The 25,638-nt window shown below is 40.5% G+C and overlaps 1 protein-coding gene across 1 annotated transcript; it reads right to left on the reverse strand.

Annotated features, from left to right (window-relative positions):
* Positions 1-1,280: 1,280 nt before the first annotated feature.
* Positions 1,281-23,779, reverse strand: LOC127471927 (transient receptor potential cation channel subfamily M member 6-like). Its single transcript, XM_051789452.1, has 8 exons — positions 23,533-23,779; positions 11,394-11,473; positions 10,543-10,581; positions 5,229-5,409; positions 4,653-4,866; positions 3,715-3,839; positions 2,742-2,913; positions 1,281-1,459 (listed from the first exon to the last, which is right to left on the reverse strand). The coding sequence occupies exons 1-8, from the start codon at positions 23,644-23,646 to the stop codon at positions 1,281-1,283; spliced, it is 1,104 nt and encodes a 367-aa protein (XP_051645412.1). The 5' UTR covers positions 23,647-23,779.
* Between the last annotated feature and the right edge of the window lie 1,859 nt (positions 23,780-25,638).

Here is a 25,638-nt window from a genome sequence, read left to right on the forward strand (position 1 = left end):
AAATGTCACTTCAGAAAAGATGAAACTTGTACTAAGCAGAGACATATGGGAAGTCTCTTCTTTTTCTACTTCTCTGTTGACTTAATCCTGCCTTCTTTCAGCGCAACAAAGCAAAGTCATCACATAACATACATTATTATTCTCATGGGTATTTGTTCTGACATACATATTTACTACTGGAAATATAACACATGAATAAGTTAACAACTTTGAAAGGATTGTCTGTGAACACAGAGCTAAAAATCAGTGGAAGTTTAGCAAACTTTTTCTTTCTTTCAATAATCATATAGAGATAAAATGAAATTGCTCACTATTTTTTCATTAGACTTCATATCTCTCCTATCTTTTTTCCCCTTTATTTATCTTTCCATTAACATTTCCATCCACACTTCCTTTTGAAATGGAAGGATTTTTTTTTAAATATCACAAATATGGAAAAAAGCATGTGAAGAAAAAAGTTCTCAATAGAACATACTGGGGCAAATACTACCTCTCCAAAATAATATTTAGAAAGGACAATAAGTAAACAATTAGGTCACAAAATTTATTAAATTATTTGCTCAAATCAGAAGGAATCCAGACCATCTCTTTAAAATTTGATTTTTTTAATCTAAAAAGGTTTCTGACTTTGAAAACTTTCACAAATAATATTAATTGGCTTTACAAATACATATATTTTTTTCCAGTTTGGATGAAAAATTTTCATCAAGGTAGGTTCAATAGCACCTGCAGCTGAAACTGCACTGGCAGTGGCACAGAGTTACAGTTGGACCAGAGTGACAAATCTGGGTTACCACTGAGTAAACCAAAGCAAAAGACAAGGAAACTTAGTCCTCTTCGTGCTGCAGTCTGAGGTTCCTACAGCAGCTAACCCCAGCTCTAGTCTCAAAAGCTTTATGCAACCAAATTCAAGCCCATATACAGAGCATTAATAGCAGGAGAAACAATAGAGTCAAAACACAAGCAAACACTCTGGAGTCATCCAACAGTGTCTCTCACAAAGGTGAGAAACTTTATAGTAACTCAAAATAGCTACACGCAGGTTTTGGTCTTCAAAAAAGCCCCAGTAAATTTGGCAGAATAGTTGTTTCAGCACTAGTTTGAGACAGAGAAGGAATAAACTCCACTCTCAACAGAAGTTAAAGTTGGCAAAAGGTCATAGTGGGGTCACCCCTAGAAGCATTAGAAATTATCTCATAATATATACGAGGTTTTGAGATAGGTGTTTTCAGGTCCCTGCCAATATCACAGACCAAGGAGGAGGACCATTATGCCACTACTCACCCTGTATCGCCTGTGTGTTTGTGGGTAAATGCCAGGATATCTGCAGCTCTGCCAGTGCCCTCATAGACCACGACAGGGACAGCTGGGGTGGCCCTCACGTACTCCCACACCATTAGGATCACACTGGGGCCTCCTTCCATCACCAACCCAACTATGGGCACACCTTGGCTCATTCCTGTTTCAAAACACACCTAATCAGTCACAAACACGTCTCAGTCACACATAAAAAATTCAAAACATCTGGGAAATAAATACTTATGAAGAAGTCTCATACATGATTCAATGAAGATGAAATCATCTCTAAGCTGACAAACACTTTTCAAGACTTTCACAGAACTTCTGCAACCAGATCAAAAAGACCCTGGAAAACTCCTGAATAAATTGTAAGTGGCCCTAGCACTGGAAATTAAAAATATCCTTCCAAATATCCCTCTGGCCTTTATGATAGATGTCACATGCAAGGATGTTTGAAATGTGTTCAATATCCATTTGGTTACCTGCATACCCATAAAGGTAATCATGCATTTCTTCAGAGACTCTCTCAAGTTTTGCAGCAGCAGGGTGGGTTTTTTAAAAAACAGAAATAAATTTCAAATACAGTGCAATAGAAATGAAAATACTACAGAAAGCCTGACTTGTAAATACTCACAGTAAGAAAAAACATAAGAGTCTGAGTAAGAAGCTTATATGAACATATTAAAAATTGAGTTAGTTTCTAAGTTTGTAAATTCAATAATGTGAGCACATAAGGGAAGCAAGGCAGCACATAAGGGAACATCATAACTGCTAATGCCTTTTTAACATACCTCGAGATTCAAATGACTAGGTAAAAGTGATATAATAATTTGTACAATCTAGTGCCTAAAAGGAAATACTTGTCTATGTAATAAATAATTAATGATTTCTGTACCATAACTTAGTTACTCTATAAGCAAACAGTGGAAGTTATGCAATCTGTCAAACATTGTCTAAAGGTATTGCTTTTGCAACCAGTCTTTACTGCTGTACCTGAGGACGTCACAGGCTTCAATAGATAAGAGTGACGAGGACAAAAGTAGTGAGCAGAGGAAAAAGGATTTGAATTCCATTGAATGTAACAACTTTTCCACCTAGTAAAATGCTGAGAAAGTATCTAGTGCTGATACAGAGTCCACACAAAACTGCAAAGTGAGCAAATGCTCAATACTCGCTAAATAATCTGAGTCATTTAGATGTCTCTGCAACTAAGAAACCAATATGTGAGTTCATCCAAATGCATAATGCTTTATGAATATAAAAATGCTGTCCTTTTCATTTTTCTGATATTCAGAGTTCAAGACACATGCAATTAATAACATTTGACCTCAGTGAAATCTATGGCAAATCGAAATGTATAACATGTAACAGGAAATTTCAAGTACCTCCACAACTTTTAGGATAGGTTTTTCAGTCATAAAGATGACCACAGTAGTACTCACTCATATGTATTTTTTGAAGTGATATGTACTTCTCCAAATTCCTCCTGAGCATCATCTCACTACCATACTTGCCTACTGTGCCATCATCTGCCATTAGAAAATAAGAATGCATGCTGTTGAGCGTACTCAGCTTGCTGAGCGGGTTACCAAGAGTCTGGTACAGGCAAACTACCTGGGAAAACCAAAATAAAAAGACCCTTAAGAAAACAAACAAAATACCACCATGTATGTTGCCTCACATGTATGTATTCATCATTCTGTGATTGTCTGAAATCCTCCATCAAGTTTTTTGCGTTTCATCCTTAGCATTTCATTCTTAAAAGCAACAAAACCACAATTAATAGCACAGAAAACATTTCTGATTAGGTTTGCAATACTTATATTACAATCTAAGGATTGCAATCTAATCCTTGCAATAACTGAAAAACAATGGCATAGTTTCCCTCGGTTGTATTCCCTTTAAATACACATGAGCTAACATTTATCAGGAATGATTTCACCTTACCTCTCAAGTGCTCTTACACAGTCAAGTAGATTGTGCCCTTGCAGTGGCCCTCATATAAAGTTATAGTTTGTACACAAAAATCACACATATTAATAGCGTATTTGTGTACACCATTAACCTGATTGCTTATTCTGAATCTTAATATAGAAATACATAATTTGCAACCACAAGAGAGTTGCCTAATTAATTACAAAATTTGAAAAAGGAATGGAAATTTCCTGTAAGAAGATAAATATTTTAAAACTATTTACATATGAAAAGCAAAATACAGTGCCTCAACATGCCACAGAATGAATAGCTGAGTAAAATCAGCGGCTGATTTTACACTGCTGAGTAAAATCTAAGCCTCTGTTACTGAGAAAATGTATCAATACAGTGAAATGGATCAAGAAGAAAATCAAGCATGTGAGAAAGCTATAAGATCCCATGAATATGAAGGCTTTTATTATTAAAATCCGCCCAACTCACATCTTTTCCAATGAGATCCCTCTGGTTCTCAATGACACCCCATGGAGGAATCCCAATAGTGCAGATCTTTCTCAGGTGTGGTGAGGCACGGCCTTTCAGTGCATCCCCAACATGCCTGGACACTCCTAAACAGATAATGAAATCATAATTTTTCTTCTATATTCTGAGACCTACTCTAGGACACCAAGAAAGGTTTTCCCATCACTTAATTTATTCTATGGTTATATTTTAACAAGAACATCCCACTCAACATGTGTTAGTGATGTATACTTCAGGAATCATAAGGCTCACATATAATGCACCAATTCTTCAAACTCAGCACATATTCCTAATTAGTAATACTCTTGTATGTTGCTAATGGTGCTTTCAACACCTATAAAACTTCATTGTTTACATAAATGCACAGGACAGTTCTCCTCTAAGCTCACCAGCTAAAGAAGTAAAACTCTTTCAGTTCCATGGATTACTGACCCCTGAGTTTTTGAAAGTACTCTAAAGGGAGTTTCAGATACTAACAGCTAATTAATGGATTATCCTAATTCAAATTTTCTTAATTATAAAACACAAGCTAAATTTAGATTTGAAAACTGTTTTGTCTTGAAAAGACCAGTTATAGTCCTTAGAACCTAAATACTTTAATGAAGCAGATAAATTGACTGCAAATAACTTCTGGTTAAATACAGTGTTCCTTATTACATGAAGAATACTCTGAGTTTTAATAAAAAATAATATTAAAAATATTCAAATGCCTGTCAACAGTAAAGGAACATGATGTCACTTTTTGAATTATGCATTTTTCCTTAAAGAAAAGTCTTCTTTTGTATTACCATATCACCAATTTTCAAACAATTTCACTGTATTTGACCTAAATGTATATGCTTTTATGCAGGGAAAAAACACAAAAGGCAGACTGAAACAAAGACAAAGAATTACACTACCACTGTTGATGCCTTCTGTAATTATCCATGCTCCTGTAACCTCAGCAGCCTTCACCAAACCTCTGCTGAAAACCTTCTTGACCTTTGAGGGAAGCTTGAAATTTTGAATGCCTCCATGAACAGAGATCACGAGCTTTGGCAAGTCCATCTGCCATTCTTTAACCATCAGGTGCAACAGCTGATCTGAATTGCTATCATAAGAGAGTCTAATATACTGGAAAGAATAATAAGAGGTTAAATAAACATATTTTAAATACTCTAAGAAACTGCAACACATTACAAAGTTCTCAGCATTAATGTCCTGCAGATTCTATGAAGGATTAGAAGTGTCATAATACCACTAAAACTGATAGCACAAAAATACATCTGTGAGTAATACAGACAAGACAGCCTATCCTTAACCACATTAACATGAAATCAAATGTAAAAATATCATACACAGACTTTAACCTGACTTACTTTCAGAGTCCCCTGCCCTCTTAAGACAATCACTGATATTCACCCAAAACCACTTTTTGTCTTTCTTATGCTGAAATTATAAAAATAAGTTGGACATATAAATACAGTGTCTATTACCTTGGCATGGTAAGTGTGGTCTCCATCTTGAAAATTGATTGTACCAAATGCATCTGTTGGGCTCATCTTTGTGTGTTTTTGCACAGACCATTCTCCATCATCCCTTTGTGAACCAGCTCGATAAACAGGCCAGCTGTACTGTACTCCTGGGTGTTCTCCAATCAGCCGTCCACAGCAACATCTCACATTAAAAATACAAAAATTATTTTATATCAAACTCACTTGCATACCACTCTAGAGTCTTCACCTGAATAGTCCAAACAGCTTTTCTACAAAGAGGGATATCGCAGTTTTTGCACATGGAATATAATAAAAATTAACTGTGTTGAACTCAACATTGGCAAAATGACATTGAATGAAATCAAAAATACATTTTTTTGGATATAGAATTTGTTCTCTACCTGAGGAACACTGATAACAATTTTGGGGGGTTGGACTAGATAGTCTTCAAAGGTCCCTTCTGATCCAAACCATGCTGTGATCCTGTGTGATTCAGTAACAGCTAGTATTTCCCAAATAGCTCATGCTTTGCTCCAGTCAGGCATGCTTGATCTCTCTAGCCACCTAGCAGATGTTAAGGATTCCTGAGTGTCTCAGATACACAAGACAAAATGTTTGCCAAGGAGGATGGGAACCTTCCTGAGGTAGGAAGAGGAAAAGAAACAAACTCCTCCCTCCAAGTTATTATATCTTTGAAAATTAAGAAGCTTTAGGAGAAAAAAAAAAAGTGTGGAAAAGGAAATAACAGTCCCTTACTATGGAACATATATAACAAAAACAGAACAAGCAATAACACCTTAACTGAAACTTTACAATTAAGTATATTTGCCTTTCGGCGCTGTTCTAACCACAATCAGCAGGGACCACTGTTGGGCTCCGGGAGGCAACAGTGAGAATGGTGACCGCGAGCTGTCAGTGCCCCGCTGGGTAGCGGGGCAGGGAAACAGACAGGAGGCGGCAGCCGCCGCAGGAGGATGCTCTGGCGTGCAGCACTGGCGCAGGGCGTGGGCTGGGGCGGGTACCTCGCTCCAAACGGTCCATGGCGAGGGCTCACCTCACGCAGGAAAAATTTCCCTCAGCCAGCAACTGTGCAGAGGTTCACAGGTGGAACACAGCCCCACTCAAAGGGAACCCCCCGGCCGGCAGCGGTGGGGACTCTCCCGGGCTCCTCTCAGCAGCGGGAGTGGCGACTGGCAAGGGACAGGGCCTGCTCCTATAGGGGTGCGCAGTCAGGAGACTCCTCCTCAGGAGCCGAGCACACACGAAAGCGGGCTGACAAGTAGTGCCAGCAGCCTTAACTGTCGCCTCCCTTCGCGCGATATCCCCCATAGACTCTTCCCTTTGAGCTGGTACCCCAGCCGAGGTTATACAGCGAAACTCGATCTTGCCCCACTGCCTAGGGGGCAGAAGAAACAAGAGTCCCACCTCTGCAGAGAAAGCTATTAGCTTTTCAACAGGAGGGCCATTAGAATCCGAGCTTGAAAACAATGAAGCTTTGATGCCTATTTCCTCCTAGTGGAGTCTTGCTCTCCCCATGCCCAACCACGCTTCAGTGTAGAAAATTCACGTAGAAAAGTTTGAAACTGTAACACTGAGCTACCTGGAAGATCTATAGCCAAGACTAAGAAGCTCTCAGGAAGGTTGAGGAAGCCATAGCAAAACATTACATACAGCTGTTTGTGGGTTTTTGGCGATGTTTGCTGCTGCATGCAGAGTGACAGGGTGCAAGGAGGAGTGGCACTACAGCCTGAGATGATAGTTGAGTCAGAGGAGAGGAGGAGAGGGGCACTTGACTCCCACACATGTCCCTGGGACCTGTCAAGCTGCAACCCAAGGTGCTGAGGTAGGTGGCTGGTGTTCCTGAACAGCCAGTTTCTATCAGATCTCCAAGGCTGTGGATATCAGGGAGGTACCCTGCCTTCAAAAGGCAAAAGCCATCCTGGGGAACCACAGGCCAGTCAGCTGGCCATCAGTTCCAAGTAAAATCAAGAAACAAGACCTCCTGGAGCACACATCTGGGCACATGAGGAAGCAGACAGTGACAGGAAGCAGTAAACAAGGATTTACCCAGGATGACTGACCCACCCACTGCCTTCTGCAACATAATTGTGGGGATGAGAACAGAGCAGCAGATACCACCTTACCTCCACTCTAGCCAGGCTTTAGTAGTTGGTCTGTGACATTACAGTCCAGGAGGGATGACATGCTGAGAGGTGAGGACCTGGTTGGGTTGTGGGGCCACTATCAAGCAGGGTCCCGTAGGGTCTGTCCTGTTCAGCCTCTCCACCAGCAATGTGGAGGAGGGGAAGGAAGGAACATGCAGCCCTGGAGAGGGTGCAATTCTGGGGCATAGTAGTAGGTGCTGGTGGCCAGTGAGCTGAGCCAGGGCCATCCATGTACCTGGGCAGCAATGGGGGACAGTGGTGCCTGGGGTAGTGTGAGCAGGACATGGCCTGAGAGCTGAGAGCACAAGGACTGTCCCTTGTGCTCAGTCTTTGTCAGCCCCTTTCTGGGTACCACCCCCAGTTTGGGCCCCCAACACAGAAGAGACACCAGCAAACTGGTGAGATTTCAGGGGCAGAGTGACTATCCTGGTCATCGTGGGGCTGGAGCCCTTGTTCTCTGAGAAGAGGCTGTGGGACTGGAGAGAGCTCAGGTGGGAGGAGAGAGAGATTCAGGGGCTCCAGCAATACACCCGGCACTGATTGGAGAGGATACAGAAGATGTGGATAGGCTCTTCAGTGGTGCATGGCAGGAGGGTGAGAGGCAGCAGCACAGATGAAACATAGGAGGCTGAGGCTGGAAATAAGAAGAAGCCTTTTTTCCAGAACAACCCAGTGGTGGAATCATGGCTTGGGGAGGGTGGGCTCTGTCCCTCCTTGGGACAGCATCCTCATCTGTCCCCCCTGGCTGAGCATGCTCTGGGAAGGGGCTGGGACTGAAGAACATGTTCCTGGAGAGGGTGAGGCATTGTCAGGAACACAAAAGCAGGCTACTAGAAAAATCATACTTTGAGCAACTAGAAAAATCATACTTTGAGAAACCCAGAGGGTCAACACTGAGGTAAAAGTAACTGCAGTAGTCAGACTACAATATCCAGTGCCCTAGCAGGCAGCAATTTAGAAGCTATATCCAAAAATTAAGCCTTAAAGGTCAGATATAGAGAAAAATTGTGAGAACATCTCAGATGTATAAGGATGCAGAAATTTGGTACAACATTTCTGAATATTCATATCGTGAGATCAGTCTAACTGCTGTCTGGGATGCTTCTGTGAGTGCTGCGCAGAAGAGTAGATCGAGGCCATTTCAACACACTAGGGGAGCATGGACAAAACTGCCAATAAATTACTCAAATTTGATTAGCAACTGCTAAATGGAGTCATTCTACTTAGAATTAGCAAATAGTTGCATAACCCATTCATAAACTGTTTGCAAATCTTGGAAGTTCTCTGCAAGTAAGAAATCATTAACAGATTTCATTTGCCTACAATATCAGATCAAATTATAGTAGGCATCAAGTACATTCACATGATTTTTAGACTGTTGTGGAAAACTACAGATCTCAGGAGGTCCAAAACCTGTTTCATTGCTGATCTAATAAATATAGTATAACCAGTCGAAACAATCATGTGAAAATTATTTCACCTTGTTCAAACAGAAAAATTCTCCTAGAACCAAGCTCTGTGTACACATTGAGATACACAAGAAGACAAGAACACTTAACATTTGGGAAAATGTACTTGCAAGACAATGGCTGACTGAAGTGAACGCCAGACAGCCACAGACATTCTGCAAACATAGACTGACAAATCAGATTTAAACAGCACAAAATGCTCAGGAAAAAGTGGAAGAAACAACCACAAGATAAAAAACACACAAAGGTATGGGATGTCTTGACAGAGAAACAGGAAAGAAAAAAATAAACCCATCCACTGGGGTGCACATTTCCTGTTTCTCTTCCTCCCTCTCCCAGTGTAGTATTCACATTCATAAACTGTGTTTGATTAGGAGGCTGAATTGGTGAAAGGTAATCTTAGTTTGGTTTTCCACCTCTTCAGGGTGATTTCTCTATTATTGAGCTTCCCAGACCAATATGTTCACTCTGCAGGGGTAGAGGGTGAGGATTACAGAACTGCTGTAGTCTTGATTTAGATAGAATTGAACTACTATATTCTGAAGGACACATTAACATCAGTTTAGATAACCAACTGAGTATCTCCAGGTTAGCAGGAAGTATTAGAATCCCCCTGCATTTCTACTTTCAGAAAACTTGCAAAAATCTTTGAATCTCTGTTCTTCTGCCCTAAAGCAAAGTGTACATGAGACCATTATCTTAGAAGGAGCTGAAACTTTCTAAACAGACTCCATGCAGATCATTTGCCTTTCAGGCCAGCACAATTCTGCATATTAGCCCTTTACAGTGATCTCATTTTAAGGAGTAATTTATTTAATTTTTGTAAAACATGACTCTTCCCTTCACATAAATCTTAGAAGCAAAATAAAATATGAAGCATAATAAAAAGTCCTGCTCATGCAGGTGACAGGATTACTTGGCATCAGCTTGCTAGTCATCAAGTATTGGAAACTCATTGTTTTCTGTTGCTTCAGCCTTCAGAAGCCTTTAACACAAAACAAATGTCAAGGAAAATTGAAATTTGTGTTCCAACAGCCGATAATTTCTTATAAATATACAGTACCAAAACCTCTTTGGTAACACCAGCTAAAAGACAAATGTTGGATTGAAAGCAATGACTTAATACAAGCCACAAAATACAAGTTGTTTGAAAAAAATCACAAACTACTTGAAAGCACCAAAGTGATGCTATTTTTGTTGCATGCTTTCCCAAAAGCAGGAACTCAGAATGCTTACTGCACAGAAGTTGAAAAATCTTCAGAAAACCTTTTATCAGGGATGTTTCTATTATGTCCTTTCTTCTCTCTTCATTTTCTTCTTCTCCTTTCCATAATTCTTATTTTTCTCTATTGCTTTTGTCTCATGCTCTTTCATATAACCCAGGATATAGCTGGAATTGTCTCACTGAAAGAAGCATTTCTGCCTTTCATTCCTCAGGAGATTAGGACAAACTCACCCACACAAAGTATTTGGATAAAATTTTCTATTTCAAATAATGTAAGGGCTATCATGCAATTTATTCTACTTACATTTATGCTAAGCATTCTCCAGCACACCCCTAGAAATGCTGCTCTGACCATATAAGAAGAAGAAGATTTCTCTTGTTATTATTTCCTTGACTAGGAATGCCTATTACTAGGTCATTATAAAAATCATAGATATATATTTATGTACTCTTACCTGATTAAATTCTGGCACACCTGGCATCCTGCAGGACACCTGTGATAAAAGGTTGATAATTAATACACACTTGCATAAAAAAAGATACCTGTAATGCTATTCTTAAAGGATCAATTCAAGTGTGAAAAAACTCTTATCAACAGCATTACAGGCTGTCATCTTATGCACCAAACCCTGGAAGACGTACTGGATAACCTTAGATAACTTTAGATAACTTTAGATAACTTTTGTTTGGCATTTCACATGTCAAATCCTCATTTCATAGACGAGTTATCTATCTTATCTATGCTACATTAACCATGTACTCAAAACCATATGATCAAAATCACAATTTCACATCCTCAAAAAATGTTCTCATCAAGTTTATTTAGGTAACAGCATCGACTAGATACACCATCTGAAATGCCAAGTTATGTTTGCTTTCCCACGTCCTAAAACACAGGTTGAGATATGTTACCTTCTTTACTCTTTTCATACTCTACACGAGTCTGAGCAGAAATTTCTCAGAAGACTGATCAGCTAAGGGATTATTCTGAGGAAGGGAGAAAGTAATACAGCAGTTCGTCCGTGCAATTCAGTCACTCAGTTGGATACCGTATTAGTTTTGGTTCCTGGACTGAGAGCAACAAATCTAAGAAGCCTATGAAGGTTAACTGTTCCCAATTTCTAATTCAAATGAACAGCCTGATTTAATAATATGTACTGGTGACAGGATCCATGAAAACCCATAGACCAGCAATCACCAAAAAGGACACTGAAAACGGTCATCCAAATCACACAAAATGCCCATAAAAAAATTATTCTGATTCTTTCTAAATATAACAGAAAGAAAGTGAAATTCATAGTTTTACCTGTGTGGATCTTTTGAGCTGGGAATGATGTGTATGCATTCTCTTTTACTGAAGACCTCTTCGATCCAAGTTTTGGGGGACTAAAAGGACAATTCAAAATTAATTGTATTCCCGAACATCAGGACATGATGTCAAAAATTGCACTGTAATGACAACATGGCTATATACAGATAACATAATTCAGAACAATTCCCATCACGTTGGGTGAAACATGATAAGCCAAAACAGCTCTGAACGGGCCTAGCCCTTCACCTCCAAGCTTTACAGAATTCCCCAGAAATCAATATAAAAATTTATTGCTACCATGAAAATTATTTAGAGGTTCTATCAAACACATGTACAATAGAGAAAGTAGCAAGGACAAATCAGAATTGCTTTAAGGCTTGCACTCTCCTTCTGCCAGAAGACTAGCAAATGGCAATCTTACTAAAGCTGAGTTAAAAAAGGCAAGATTTTCATTTTACCTGGGAGAGATGGTTGAGTCCTTCTTTTATCATTCTTGATAAGATAAAGAATAGATTCATCCTGGTCATATGTTTGCTGAACAAATGAACAGTGAAATGCAAAAGCAGGGACCTAGACCTAGCACTGAGAGTGTATGGTAGGTGACCTTCTTCCACTGGCCTCCTGGTACACTGTGAAAACTGTGTCAGTTACAGCTGAGCAAACTGAGTAGTCACTCGTAGTACACAGATTTTTTTTTTTCAAAGAATCTCACTGTGAATCTTTGAACCTTTCTCTTCAGGTCTATCAGGATCAACTTCCCTGAAAGGAACAATAATTTTCAGATGCTGAACTGTGAAATCTCTGGATCTGAATTTAGTAAACACTAGAAGCAAAGGAATTTTTTTTTGTCTTCAAAGGGAATAACCCCCACAATGAACTGTGCAATGGACAGATATTTTATCATAAAGAGTAAATACAATTATATTGGTCATTATTGCCTTATTGTTTCTCATTTTCATCTCAATCTACATTGTTGTCTAGCTTACAAATAGACAGGAAGCTCTCTAGGACAGAGCACAGCAGTGTCCTGGTTTATGGTTAGGCATACAAGGCATATAGTAATCAAATAATAAGCATTAATTCCTTATTCACTCCTCATGTTTGAAAACAATTGTTCCTTTGCAAAATGTCATCCCTGTGAATATATTTATGGTAGGTGTTTATCTCCATATCTGTTCTTAAATTGTGTCTTTCATACCATGACTTAGAAAACAATTCTATTCATGAGAATGCCAGTAATTCAACTTATTAAGAGTACTGTTGGGAGCATTTTATGGATGGAATTCAACAATATCTCATAACAATACCTATCTTTTATCTCTCAAGTGGAATTATGGTCCTTAATAAAGCAGGCCCAACTAGTCATGCAGTTATAAAGGGCGATGAGTTATTTGAACATGCCTTCCACCAAAATTAATAGATGCCCTACCATTGGTTTTATTGTATGCTGAAACAGACCCCCACTGACAAAGATGAATGAGATAATTAAAAAGCAGTTTGCTGGTATTGGTGTGCATGTGTATTCTTTTGGGAGCAATTAATTGAATTGTGTCTGTTTGAGCTTTGAAAGAAGGAGAAATAGTGAGGAAGATCCTTTGGACTAGCAGAGCATTGTCATGAAAGAAAATTAATTAACTTTGAAAGACACATAGTAAAGATGAAGTGCAAAAAATTAAATCCACAGGAAAACACTGGAAGCAGTGAAGCAAATTTCATTACTTGAGGGCAGGGCTTTTGGTAGTATATTCCTTAGTAATCAGTACTGTTTCATGCTTCCTAAACCACTTTATTCTAGTTGTTTGAACTATCAAGCAACCGCAAAATGCTTCTAATACTACAATACTGGGAGTCTCTGATTCTTCTGAAACCCTTTACTATTTCTGGTAATTTGTTTTTCACTAGAACTAAGGACCAAAAAACCTTTTTATGTTATGGGATGCCTCAGATAAGAATGACTCTTACTAAACTTTTCATTAACAGGAACGAGTGTGACAGAATGGCCAAGAGGTTGACAAGCCTTACAGCATTTGTTGAGGCAACATGCTCAGCCTTTTGAGAGAAGAATAACATTCAACTGCTGTCACTTTAATTTAGTAAGAGAAGTAAGAGTTCAAAGGAACTTTGAGCAAGTTGTTGGCATTGCACAGACTCAGTTAGCTCCCATTGTGCTACTTCACCTCCAGCATGATACACTGGAAATCAATGCCAAGGTCTCCTGGTATACATCAGCTGTTTGGTGTGGTTATTTCAATCCAAAATATAACTTGCAGTCCTCAGCGATGGCAATACACTGTGTGAGTTGACGTTATAATATCTAATATGGGAGATGAAAAGACATCTTCTCTACTATTTTTGATATCAGCTAAACTGCCCCCTAAAAGACATCCTGTGCTTTAAAAAGTTTCCATTTTCTAGATTTCGGAGGGTGATTATGACTTAAGACAAAAATAACAATGCTTAAAATTTGTGTATCCTTTTTCAATTTGATTCAAAAGCACCTTTTTCTTTTCTGCAACTGAGGCAGTAAGGGCAGTGACCGACACACACCACAGCTGATGAGGCCACTCTAGTGACAATGGTTTGGGCTCAAGGTCCAACAAAGCCAATGGAAAAAAGAACTCTATAGCTTTGGATCAAATGCCATGAACTTTTCCTTGCTACTGCACAGGTCATTGAAAAAAATGCCCAATTATTCCAAATGAATAAGGTCACTATGAAGTTTATTTGACCTTTGAATCTCTAAGTACAAAGGATGCTCTTCACCCAGTGGCACAAATACTCCCCTAGCACATCACAACAGCTAATTCCACTTCATGATTCTCAGTAAATAGGACTGAAAACAAAATTTCAAAGTGCAATTAATACAACACTGGGAGTTTTCACCCTGCCTGCCAAAGAAACATAATAAGTTCCCATACAGATATTTCACTAATAATCTTTGCTCATTTACATAGAGTTTGCCAGAGTACTGTCTATGCTACACTCCTTCCCTGATTCCTGTAGTTTTTACATTTTAAAAAGCAGTACTTGGATAGCATATCAACTGTACAGGATCCTGATGAAGCCTACAATTTTAACATTTATTTTCATCTCAAATGATAAACATGTGAATATAACAAAAACCATCATTTGCAAAGTCGACCGTTTTTTTCTTCAGTGAAGTTCTTGAGCAGATCATACCGCTGAAAAATATATATATATTGAAATTCCAACCAACCATAGGAAAACAATAGGGAAAAAAAAAAGCAAGACTGTATCACTGTATTCCATCTTGTGAAGCACAAATCTTAGGATTTTCAAAAAAAACTCTGAGACATACACATTTACCATTATTCTTAATTTAATATAGGTAAAATCTTCACTTAGTATGTAAAATTTACACCATAACAACAACATTAATTTCTTAATCTAAGGCTTTACTTAGGTTTTTAAGCTAATTGTGTGATCAGGAAAAGCGTTGTAAAACTTCATGTTTTTTACAGTCATATATGACGTCAGGGCAGGGCAAGTAAAAATAAAAAAGGAGACTTCTGAACTGCAGTCTGTTTGCTCTTGGTTCCTAGCTTTGTAAAAGACCTCTGTAACGTGTATCTCCTTCCACAAAATCCTAACATTTCAAAAGTGCCATAATTTAATTAAATTTCAAGAACAAAGTAAAATTTCTCCGGTCACTATACTGAGGTACATATACCTCAGCCAGCATGAACGTGTATCCTTTTTGCCACCAAACCCTAAAGGGAAACAAAAATAAACCTACATGTTCCTTCTGACTGGCAAATTTCTGTTCTGATATACCAAAGACCTGAAGCCAAGTTTATATTGCAACCTTCCTTCCAATTTTCCTCTGAGGAAGTCCTGAGACCTTTGTGAGTTTTGGCTTCTTGTTTTTTGCCAGTCTGAGGATTAGGATTGCTGCTTATACTTCCCTGCCACAGAAGAGGCTTTGGAGATTTCTAGACTGATTTAGTCAATGGAGTGGCATGAGTTTGGCTCTGAAATTTAAGGCACATGAGTAGTTTTTAGAAAATTGCTTTTAATCACTTCTCCAATATCTTTAATGTCTGAGATCCTTGCATAATATGGTATTAAAGGGACACTGTCAGGTCAAACCTGGTTAAACATAACTAATGTTCAAAAATTAGGGTTTCCAGAAGTAAAGAAAGAGATCAGGGTATAAAATTCAGGAAAACACCTGCACCACTCATTTCTTTCAAATCCTTGCTGGTGGGCAGTGAGAGCAGACAAAACCTAAAAACCCTGCCTAGCACAGAGGTAATCTGTCCTTCAAAATGCAGGGGTGCTATCACCTGCAAGGCAGGTGACCATGGTGGGGGTCAGGTATGCAGTGCTTGGCTCACCAGTCTCAGAGGACAGGGCAACGCAGCCCTGCGATCCCCTGCTGTACTGCTCCCCATGCTGATTTCACCACTCACCCATCCAGCAAAAACAGGTGAATGCTTTGATTTTTCTTTCTGCTTTCTTCTCCCCCAGCCCATACAACTCTCCACCACCGCTCCTGTAAAAGACTGGCCAAAGTCTGTAGATGCACTGCACCAATTAAACACTGATAAGAAGAGGGTTAATGTGCATTCATTAACTGCTGCAAGAAACATTCAGCTCCTTCAAGACCAGACAATAAGCACTGTTCATTGGTTGAGTACCAAATTCAGGAAAACTAGGTCACAGTGGTAATATTAAACAACAAATTTTTAGTATCATTAGTACATATGTCCGCTTTAGAGTGAAAGGCACAGATACACACACTTTTCTAATGAAACAGCATGTGTTTTAGACAATTTTTCCCCTGTAAAAGGAAATTAAAAGGCACATCTCTCTCTGTCAGAATAATTTCATCCATTTTTTAAATATAATCAATTATTGGACAAAACAGTAGCAACTGCCTTTAATGACATATCATAGCTCCAGACAGGTGCAGGTAATAAGAAATCACATAATGACTAGCGAGTTTAAGTAAGAGGTTAGTCAACCTAAGCAAAGTACAGTTGTGCTGGAAACTAGCCAGAACAATCAAGTTGTAAGTAGCTTATTGAAACTGCGACAGAGAAACAGTGTCTTAGCCAAAACACTGTTTCAAGAGCTAAAAAGTGCTGTCAAGCACCATAACTCAGCTCTGCATACACTGTGCATGTAGTGAAACCAGTACACAATGTCGCTTTCAAAGAACCTGTGTTTTCTAAAAGACTATAACTAGCAGAGCCAGTATTTCTGCATTGTTGACCAGGTTTGTCAAAATTTTAATTAAAAAAAAAAAAAAGTTACACATCTATACATCTTTTTCCAGTTAGGAAATTGTTACCATTAAAGAGTATTAGATGAAAGCAAATACTCTTTAAAAAGCAACAGATAGTCCTGAGGCTAATAGAACTGCATCGGTACTCAAGTATACAGCACCTGTAAAGATCCAAACCGATTTTCAGTACCAGGGAATGAGGGAGGTAATATTTTCAGGAGAAAGCATGCCTGTGAGAAGTCAGCATACTGCAGTCTGTGACCAACCTTTACTCATATACACCAGAGGGAAAGAAGAACTTTCCCTTATTACAGCTACTGCAAGAATCCACTGCAAGAAGAGTGTCCTTAAATATTAAACCCTTTTAAAATTACCTACACATAGAGCAAGTCAATTGCAGTAACACTGGATACCTGAAATGCAGCCAGAGTTCTTGTAAGCTAACACTCAAGACTATTTCACAAGAGCTCAGGGTATAAGCATATTGGTATCTCTTGAACCCTTACCCCTGGAAACTCTTCATGGCAACTGGTAAATTACTGCCAGCATTAAAGAGATTTCCAACTTAACAGGCTGTCTTGCATAAGCTTTTCAGGGCAGGAACTTTCTGGTTCAGCATCCATTACACGCATGCTTATGGTATGAAGTAATACAACAACTGATCGTTAAACAAAGAACACCACTTCAGTTCCACTTAGGATAGAAGTACATTGTCATACTCCAGGGTCACATGCAGTAAAATATGAACCCATGTAATGTTTTCAACACACTCTTCTAGAATTTCCTTGTGTTCAGGCTACCCTGCCATAGGGTGACTTCCTGGCTTTGTAACATAGATATTCTGGGGTTCCTCTTATCTTCATCACTACAATAGGTCAGCACATCTGTTAGTAATTGGCAGCTTTTGCTTTTCTGCTCTTTCTTATCTACTTCTTTGCCCCAGTGTTCAAGACTGGGGCATCAAGACTGCGCATCTGTGGAAATACAAAATTATAAGTAATTGAATTTGCCAGAAAATTTTATTCACTACATTTCAAAAAGACTTACAAGAATATCATGCAAATAATTTCATTCGAATGCTTCCACTGTTCACCAGTTCACCATGCCCAATTATAAAACAGCCATCAGCTAATCTCAAACTGCCTTTGCAAGCAGACTGCAGATTCAGCAGACTGTCAGATTCCCCTTTTAAAGACAGAAATAATTTCAGGTTACAGCAGAATTTCTGTGATTATTTCCTAGTAACTAATTCAAACTCATCCACTGCAAAATATTCTCAGATGTTCACAAATAAACTGCCTATATTAACAGAAGTCATCTGTCCTAGCAGGTTAAATACAGACACAAGTCAGAGTAGGATAACAGAACTTCTTAAACTCTTCAGATATGCTGAAGAGAGATTTTAGATTTTTTTCCTCAGAAAAAAATGTAGCATGTCAGCTTCTCAGAAACATATAAATTCAGTCTTCAATCCACAGAATGCTATGACATTTTCTTTCACAATTAATCTACTGTACTTAAAAGCTAAGTATGGATGCCTAAGTGCTTTTCTGGATTGGGGTCTTACATCAAAGACTCATAAAACTGTTTCCAATATTTTGATCTCAAGCTTAGCCAATAAAAGAAAAACTCTTTGAGTTTAATGGGCTTTCCAACATGGTGTTTCTGATCCCAGAGTAGACTGCACAACACAATTGGAAGAATATTTCTGAGTGCAAGTGTTAGTGAGGCTATGACAACAAAACACAGGAAATACTAAAACCAAAACTGTCCCTGTCACAGAAGGTCCACCTTAACTCTTGGAGCACAGAGCTAGTGAATTGATGGAAAGTTTAGCCCAATCTGAAATACTAGACCTTTAATTAAATTGTTACTTTTTACTTTTTAAATTTATTAAGTAATCAATTAAGGCTTTCTGCTATCCCTGAACATGTAATGTTTTAGAAAAACACATCAAACAGCAGTTCTACAAGAGCACGCCCAGCTTAGGACATGCAGCTGGAGGGAGTGAGCAGACTATCCTGTCCCACTGCAGACCCCAGGGCAGTGGACAAGGTGGGAAGGGCCGCGTAGGCACTCACCTTAACACCTCTGACAGCAGCCCAGCTTTTGCAAAGGAGTTAAACACAAGAAATCTTAAAACGCAATTTAATTCCTCAGCCCTATCCTTGAAACAGGTTCCAGAAACATTGCTAGAAATCCTATATTGGCACAGTAACAAAATCTTCATGGGCCTGACAGCTGCATACAGCAGCACTTGCACACACTACAAGACAGGCAGGCTGTCACAGGACTGAAATTCCATTTTCCAAAGAAAGACGAAGCTCAGGTGATTTCTAAAGAGGCTGAAGGTATGGTTAGTCCCACCTCTGCATTTCCCACCTGGACACATCTCACCACTCCCATCAGTTCTCCCCTCCATACCACCTTGCAAACAAAAAGGTTTCCTTTTCAGTGCTAGCTCACTGTTAAATGTAAGTCATGTCATTAACTCATCAAATATCACAGACCCAGGAGCAGTCACCTCAAACCAGCTGGAGGAAGAGCCAGCCATGACCTGGGAGCAGCCAATGGGAATTGCAAGGAAACATCCTCCTGCCTCTTTGTCCCACATGTCACCTGAACACACCCTTGGGCTCTCCACCAGATCTTACAGCAGTTTCAGCCTCATGTCCAAGACACATTCTGTGATGCCAAGCTTATCCCATTGTTTATTGCACTGGAGGTTACAGCAGCAACCAAAGGGACCCCCAAAGGCTTAGTTTCACTGGGGCCAGGCAGTGAGAAGCAGCTGCAGTTGCATTTTATGCTGGGCTGCACAGGATGACTTGGCAGCCATCGCCACTGCCCTCTCAGCATGAAGCTGAGCTGCGGTTCCTGGCTCCCAGCAGACCAGGCTGTGTTTCTAGGCATACTCCCCTGTCTGCTCCACCCTGATGACAACTCTTCTCCCTCCAGTCACAGCTCCAAACAGCACTCAGCCTTCCAGCATCACTCTCTGCTCACCAAGATGGCTATCTGCATCAGATGGTGTTCAGATGGTGTCATGAGCTGTTCTGGCAAGAGGGTGAGGGAAGGGCCAGAGCATGGGCAAGGAGGGTACTGCAAGGAGAATGGACAGGACAAACACACTGACAGGGCTGAGGTTGCACAGCACTGCCATCCAAACTTTCTGAAACACTGGCTGGCTGGCAGGCACAGAAATGGATGTACTTCATAAGCATTTGGGATATACTAGTAGAAGCTCTGATATGCCTCTTCGGGGGTTAAACTGCACCAATATAATGTAATTATTTGCACTGGCTTATAGCAGTAGGACTGATCAAACCTGGGATCATTCCACCCCAGCCAGGCTGGTAAAAAATTTATATCCACAACCTGACCTCAGCAATGCAGCCTAGGCCGATTGACATTACAATCACAACAGGTCACCAGCCCTTCAGAGATATGACTGAGTCCCTCATTGTCAATGTACCCCAATGGAAATCATTTTTATAATGAAAACACATTATTTTTTCACATCACAGAACTGACATGAAGGTGCAGCCATGGTGTTTACCAAGTTCTAGACCATTGCATCTGAAAACACTGAAGGCTGGGAGGCAAGTCTGCCCAGACACAATTTCTGTGCAGAGTTTTTCATTACTGGCAACACTGAGACTTAATAACCAGGAAAAAACAGAAACACCAATTTCATTAGGAAATCAAGGAATTCTGATTTGGAAACAGTGACAAGAAGATGTCACAAAACCCTTTTTCTGACTTGCATTTTTCAATGTACAGTGCAGCAGAACTCAGCTTCTGTCCTAGTGAAAAGAACAGCTAGAAACTCCAGAAACTGTTTTTCGATGCCTCCTTCTGTTCCTATAGGATAGACAGCAGGAACTGTACAACTCAGAACAGCATGTACCAGCAACGGCACTATGGCAGAGATGCAAAGCAACAACAGTCCCAAGGAAAGGATGAAGACAAGTACTTAATACATCCTGCCTTTCTTGAGGCTTAAGCACTATGGTCCCTCAAAGGGGCCTCTCTTCTTTCAGGACTGCGAGGGGAAGGTATGACCAGCTCAAAAACTAAGGCAAAATGCTAGAGATGAGAACATAAAGCAAAAGAACTAGTAATTCAAAGTATACAGAGTGGATCACAAGGGTTTTACCTAGAATGCATGAACACAGAAACAGGTTTATGTATTACACAGTGGTTGATAGAGCCAGTCTGAACACAACACAGAAGGAAGATCAAAACTTGCGAAATTGTGGCCACCTCAGCTTCCTATTGTGCTGTGAACTGCCCAAGGGGTCTCAAACTCATTACTCATTCCCAAAAAATAGGATTACCCTGCTTGGACCTACCACCTCCCTGGACAGCCCACAAAAACCTATGGATTGGCTTATTGGGGGACATGTGGGGGGGGACCCATGTCTTCAGTTAACATAGTGCTACTAAGTGCAAAATAAATTTAAGATTATCTAAACCACAAAAAGGAGGGATGAAAGGAGTAATTTATTTAGAAAAAGAAGTAGGAAGAGTATTGCACATTGTTCCCATAGATTTTCCTCCTAGGAAGGTTTCATTCAGCTTCAGCAGACCAGATTAGAGCCACACAGATGGATGGACATCGTAGGTCGGACATAACAGTCCAGCATGGTCTGCGCCATCCTATTTGTAACACTAGTCATGTTCAGTGTAGTGCTGACCCCAACGTGAAGGGACTGACCTTCCCTTCTTACTGCTGCAGCTTTCCCCTGACATGCTATCCTGCACTGCAATCCCACTTTAAAGGCAATACTATAAATCAAGGACAATTCTGGCCTCATGACCATTAAAACCTGTTTTCTATTATTTGGGGCTTCTCTCACTGTGGTTATACAGGGGCGAACAAGAACTCCTTGGCATGATAGAGGAGTGACATGCTGCAGCTGTTGGGCACATGAGGTTCTCCGCAAACAACGCCAGTCACAAGGTATGCAATGTTTCATTGGCCCCAGAGGGACCTACACTCTTAGGCGCCAACAACATTTTTGAAAACTGAAACTCAGGCACATAAATAATTGAGATGTTTTTGAAAATGTTACCTGCAGTCTAGAGTGGAGTACTGTGTGCACTGCATAATCGTGTGTATGCATAGACAGACATATTTATCTACATTTTCCTTTATGAGCTATAGAAATTTTAAACTCACCTACCTTCTTGTCTTTGAAAACTACTACATGGCCTTTTACTTTTCACTTAGGTGGTCACAAAGGGGAGGAGGGGGAAGCAGTAACAAGTAGAAATTTTCTGTTCCCTGTTCCTACAACACTAAAACAAAAAACAAGTGAAGGTGGAGCTCTAAGAGACATACCTTTTTCTGGTACAGTTCTGTACGATTATTATGTTTTCTTCCTGATTCTGGTTACCTCCAGGGACAACATACTTCAGCACATTCACTACTGGGTAATCTCTGCACTCCTGACCTCCTAACAGCCAAGAAAGCTTCAGCATTTTTTCTTTATCAAGCCATAAAACAGTAAAGGAAAGAGGTACAAACATAACAATCGATTTTGTGCTTATTGTGGTTTTTACACTACTATGTAAGCCTGTTACTACTTTAAATAAGGTTGTTATGCTATAATACAAACTTAGCAAAGTCTGTAAACTGATTTCACCACTTCAGAGCATGCTTTTAATTAGGAAAAACAAACAAACAAAAAACCCCAAACAAACAAACAAACAAACAAACCACCAAAAAACCCCAAACACTAAAAACACACTATGATGATATTTTCTTAAATTCATTTCAGGGTTATACCAGTATGAGCTTATGCTTACAGGTAACATTGCAATTCCCCTGGGAGGTCCAAAATACATGAACCTCTAAAAACTGACCACTCTGTTTTTGTAACAGGAGTTTGTAGTTTAATTTCAGGTGTTCACAACTTAAAACACTAGCTGTTTTTTGGGGTTTTTTTTGTGTACAAGTAGATGCTATGTATTTTGAAAATTATATTCATAAACAGACATACAAAGAATATTACACTATAAACATATTTTTGTCAGCAAGTATATCAGAAATGGATATAGTATATATGTTGCTACAGCATGATCTGTGTGAAATACCATTCAATATTATGTGTAGTATCAGAGCTCTCTTCTTAAACTCCCAACATCCGAATCACAAACGTTCCATCTTTAAATTACAAAAGGGAGCAAAACCAACCAACCAACCAAAAAAAACCCAAACAAACACAACCCGAAACAAAACAAAAAACCAACTCAAACCAAAAGAATACCCAAAAAATCTCTCAGTCAGCATCATGGTAAAAAGAAGTGAAAGTTTACTAGAGCCAAAGGCACTTGTCTTGCATGTTACACCTAACCTCATGGCATTCAGGCAGCACTGCCACGAAACCGCCGTACGATGTCCTGCTCGTAGCGTGGGCAATATTTTTTGCTATAAGCCTTTCATGGCTACCAGAATACAAGCAGATGTGTGTGTGTGTATAAAATCACTCAAGTCCCCGTTTGCAGCAGCACAGGGGACCAATCAGTATCGGCACCAGAACATCAAATCCCTGGCGAAACAGCTCCGTGTAGCCCAGGGGGTTCTATTTGCCGAGACCTGACCGATCTGCTCTCTCCCCTAGTCACCTGGACTCTCAGACGGACCCTGTTGCCATTTGCGGATTAGCTCAGACGCCGCTCACGACACGGCGAGTGCCGTGCACGCCAACGGAAACAAAAGAGCTTCAGCTCCGAGCCAGCCGCCCACCACCCACTCTGCGCGGAGACGGCCTCTCTAGAGCCGAAGGGGCCTGGCCCAGGAGAGGACGAGGAGTATGGGTCCCCGCAGCCGCCGGTCACCCGGGAGAGCAGCGGCGCCCCCGGTGCCGCCCTCACCTGCGGGTCCGCGCGCTCGCGGGGCGGGCGCCGCCAGCCGCCGCCGCGCCAGTCCCGGCCGCCGCGGCACACGGAGCCCAGCGGCGAGAGGAGCAGGTCCCGCCACGCCGCCATGCCCGCCGGGCCGGCGATCCTTGTCCCAAGGCGGCGGTGGGCGGGCGGCGCCCTCGCGGGCGCGGCGGCTCCCGGGCCTCTGTCCTTTACCCCCGGCCTCTCAGTGAGCCATGTGCTTCGTTGTTTCTGTCCCCAGTATGCGAAGGTCTGCGCTGCCACAAGGCAGCGACGACGCTTTCCTATGCGAGGCGGCCGAGTACCGGCTCTGCCTTCGCTGCCGCCCGCCGAGGAAGCACCGACGGCCGCGCCGAGCACCCTCTCCGCAGCCCCCCGCGGACACGCTTCGCCCCGGGCCCACCAGCGCTTTGCTTCCACCTTGCCAAGTTCTTCCTCACGTGGGGAAACCGGACCATAGGTATCCCGAATTCAGTATATGATTTTTGCCTATGGTTTGCCTGCCTCCCACCTCCTCCTCCTAATGCTTGAGTTTTGATTCTGGTCATTTTTTAGGGTCCTGTAAAAGTACATTTGTGGTACGAGTTACAGCACGCCTGACAAATCTAAGAGGAAGGTCCAAGAGTAAATCAACAATTTTCTTGAATTGTGAACACTGGAATCATATGTAATCAAGACATTATTAAAGGCAAAAGGTGAAAAAAGAAACAGTAGCAGTATTACAGCTCATGGCAATGAACTCAAGCAGTGAACAAGAAAATAGGATATGACCAGTGTATTAACTAAAGTCTTCATAGAGTGGTGAAATTTGGATATAAACCCAAATTTTTGAATACTTAGCTTCTTGATCTTCCTAGTCGTCTTCATATACCTTCTGTATAATTTCTTCCACACTGACAAAGAAAACTCAAAGACCACAGCCATCAAACCAAATCAAGTACCTGCAGCAATTATAGCTGGTCGTACCAAATGTGGACTAATAAAACAGGCATACACCATTCTCCCTTTATTCTGAGTTTTGTTCTGTTTCCATTCTTTTGTATTTTCTCCACCTTATCTCAAACCTCACTGTTCATTCAATCTCCAGTTTCTCTTATCCTGAACTAACCTTCTTCCTATGCCAGGCTCCAGTTCTTTGGTTTCTCAGCTCTGCCCGCTCATCCGCTTTCTAGCCCACTGCTGCTTTTATTTTGTTGCCTTCAGTTGTACCACTGTATTGACTGTGAGCTCCAGTGTCCATCTGCCTCTGGATTTTATCTGTATTTCCAATCCACTTGCTCTTTCTAAATGTTTCTCCCATTTTCTGGTCTCTCTGTTTTTAATTTTCCTGCCCAGCCAAGTCTCATCTTTCTCTGTGGTGTTCAGCCATCTCTCTCTGTCCCCTACAGGAGAGGCTTGCATTTGGATCACGGTGTTCCAGTGCATGAGCCTGGGAGCAGAGCCTCTGTGAGCACCAGGGAGAAAATACTTCACTTTTAGTTCAAGAACCCCAAAAACTCAGCAGCACCCCAAAAACCAGAGCAGGAGCACGACTCAGGGCCTTTTGAAATAGTGGCTGTCAAACTTAGCACTGGTTTCACATAAACTATTACTTCAAAGGCAAAGACAATAATAAAATTGCTTCCGGCCCCCTGCCAAACACAATTTTCTGCTTCTTACACTGCTTCTATTTTTTCTTTAGACTTCTTATATTGCACTTCCTACACAGTAAGTCTTAAAAAAGCATTACCGGTTCTAATAACAGAATGGACTTCTAAAAACTTTAGCAGGTGTTGAACATCACGCTCATTCTTTACCTAGGTACATCTTTTAAGATACTATTTTCAATTAAATTTTCTCAAGTCATCCTGAGTCAGCATAGAAGTTTTCAGCTTGATTTGCTAGTACCACTGATGTTTATAAATGAAATAAATAAATGCCCATGCCTACTCTTTATTTAAAGCTGAACTCTGTAAGAAACCTGAAACACATGTATCCCAGCACAGGTGCACCGGGACACAGCTATGAGTACATATGGCTCTGACTGCAAGTATTTTCTTAATTCTAAGTTTCTGCCATTTCTTTCTAAATTGTGAAGATTTTTTTCAGACATACAAA

This window comes from Manacus candei, unplaced genomic scaffold (genome assembly GCF_025592945.1).
Source record: "Manacus candei isolate 608988 ecotype Guabito, Panama unplaced genomic scaffold, ASM2559294v1 h1tg000027l, whole genome shotgun sequence".
Taxonomy (NCBI): domain Eukaryota; kingdom Metazoa; phylum Chordata; class Aves; order Passeriformes; family Pipridae; genus Manacus; species Manacus candei.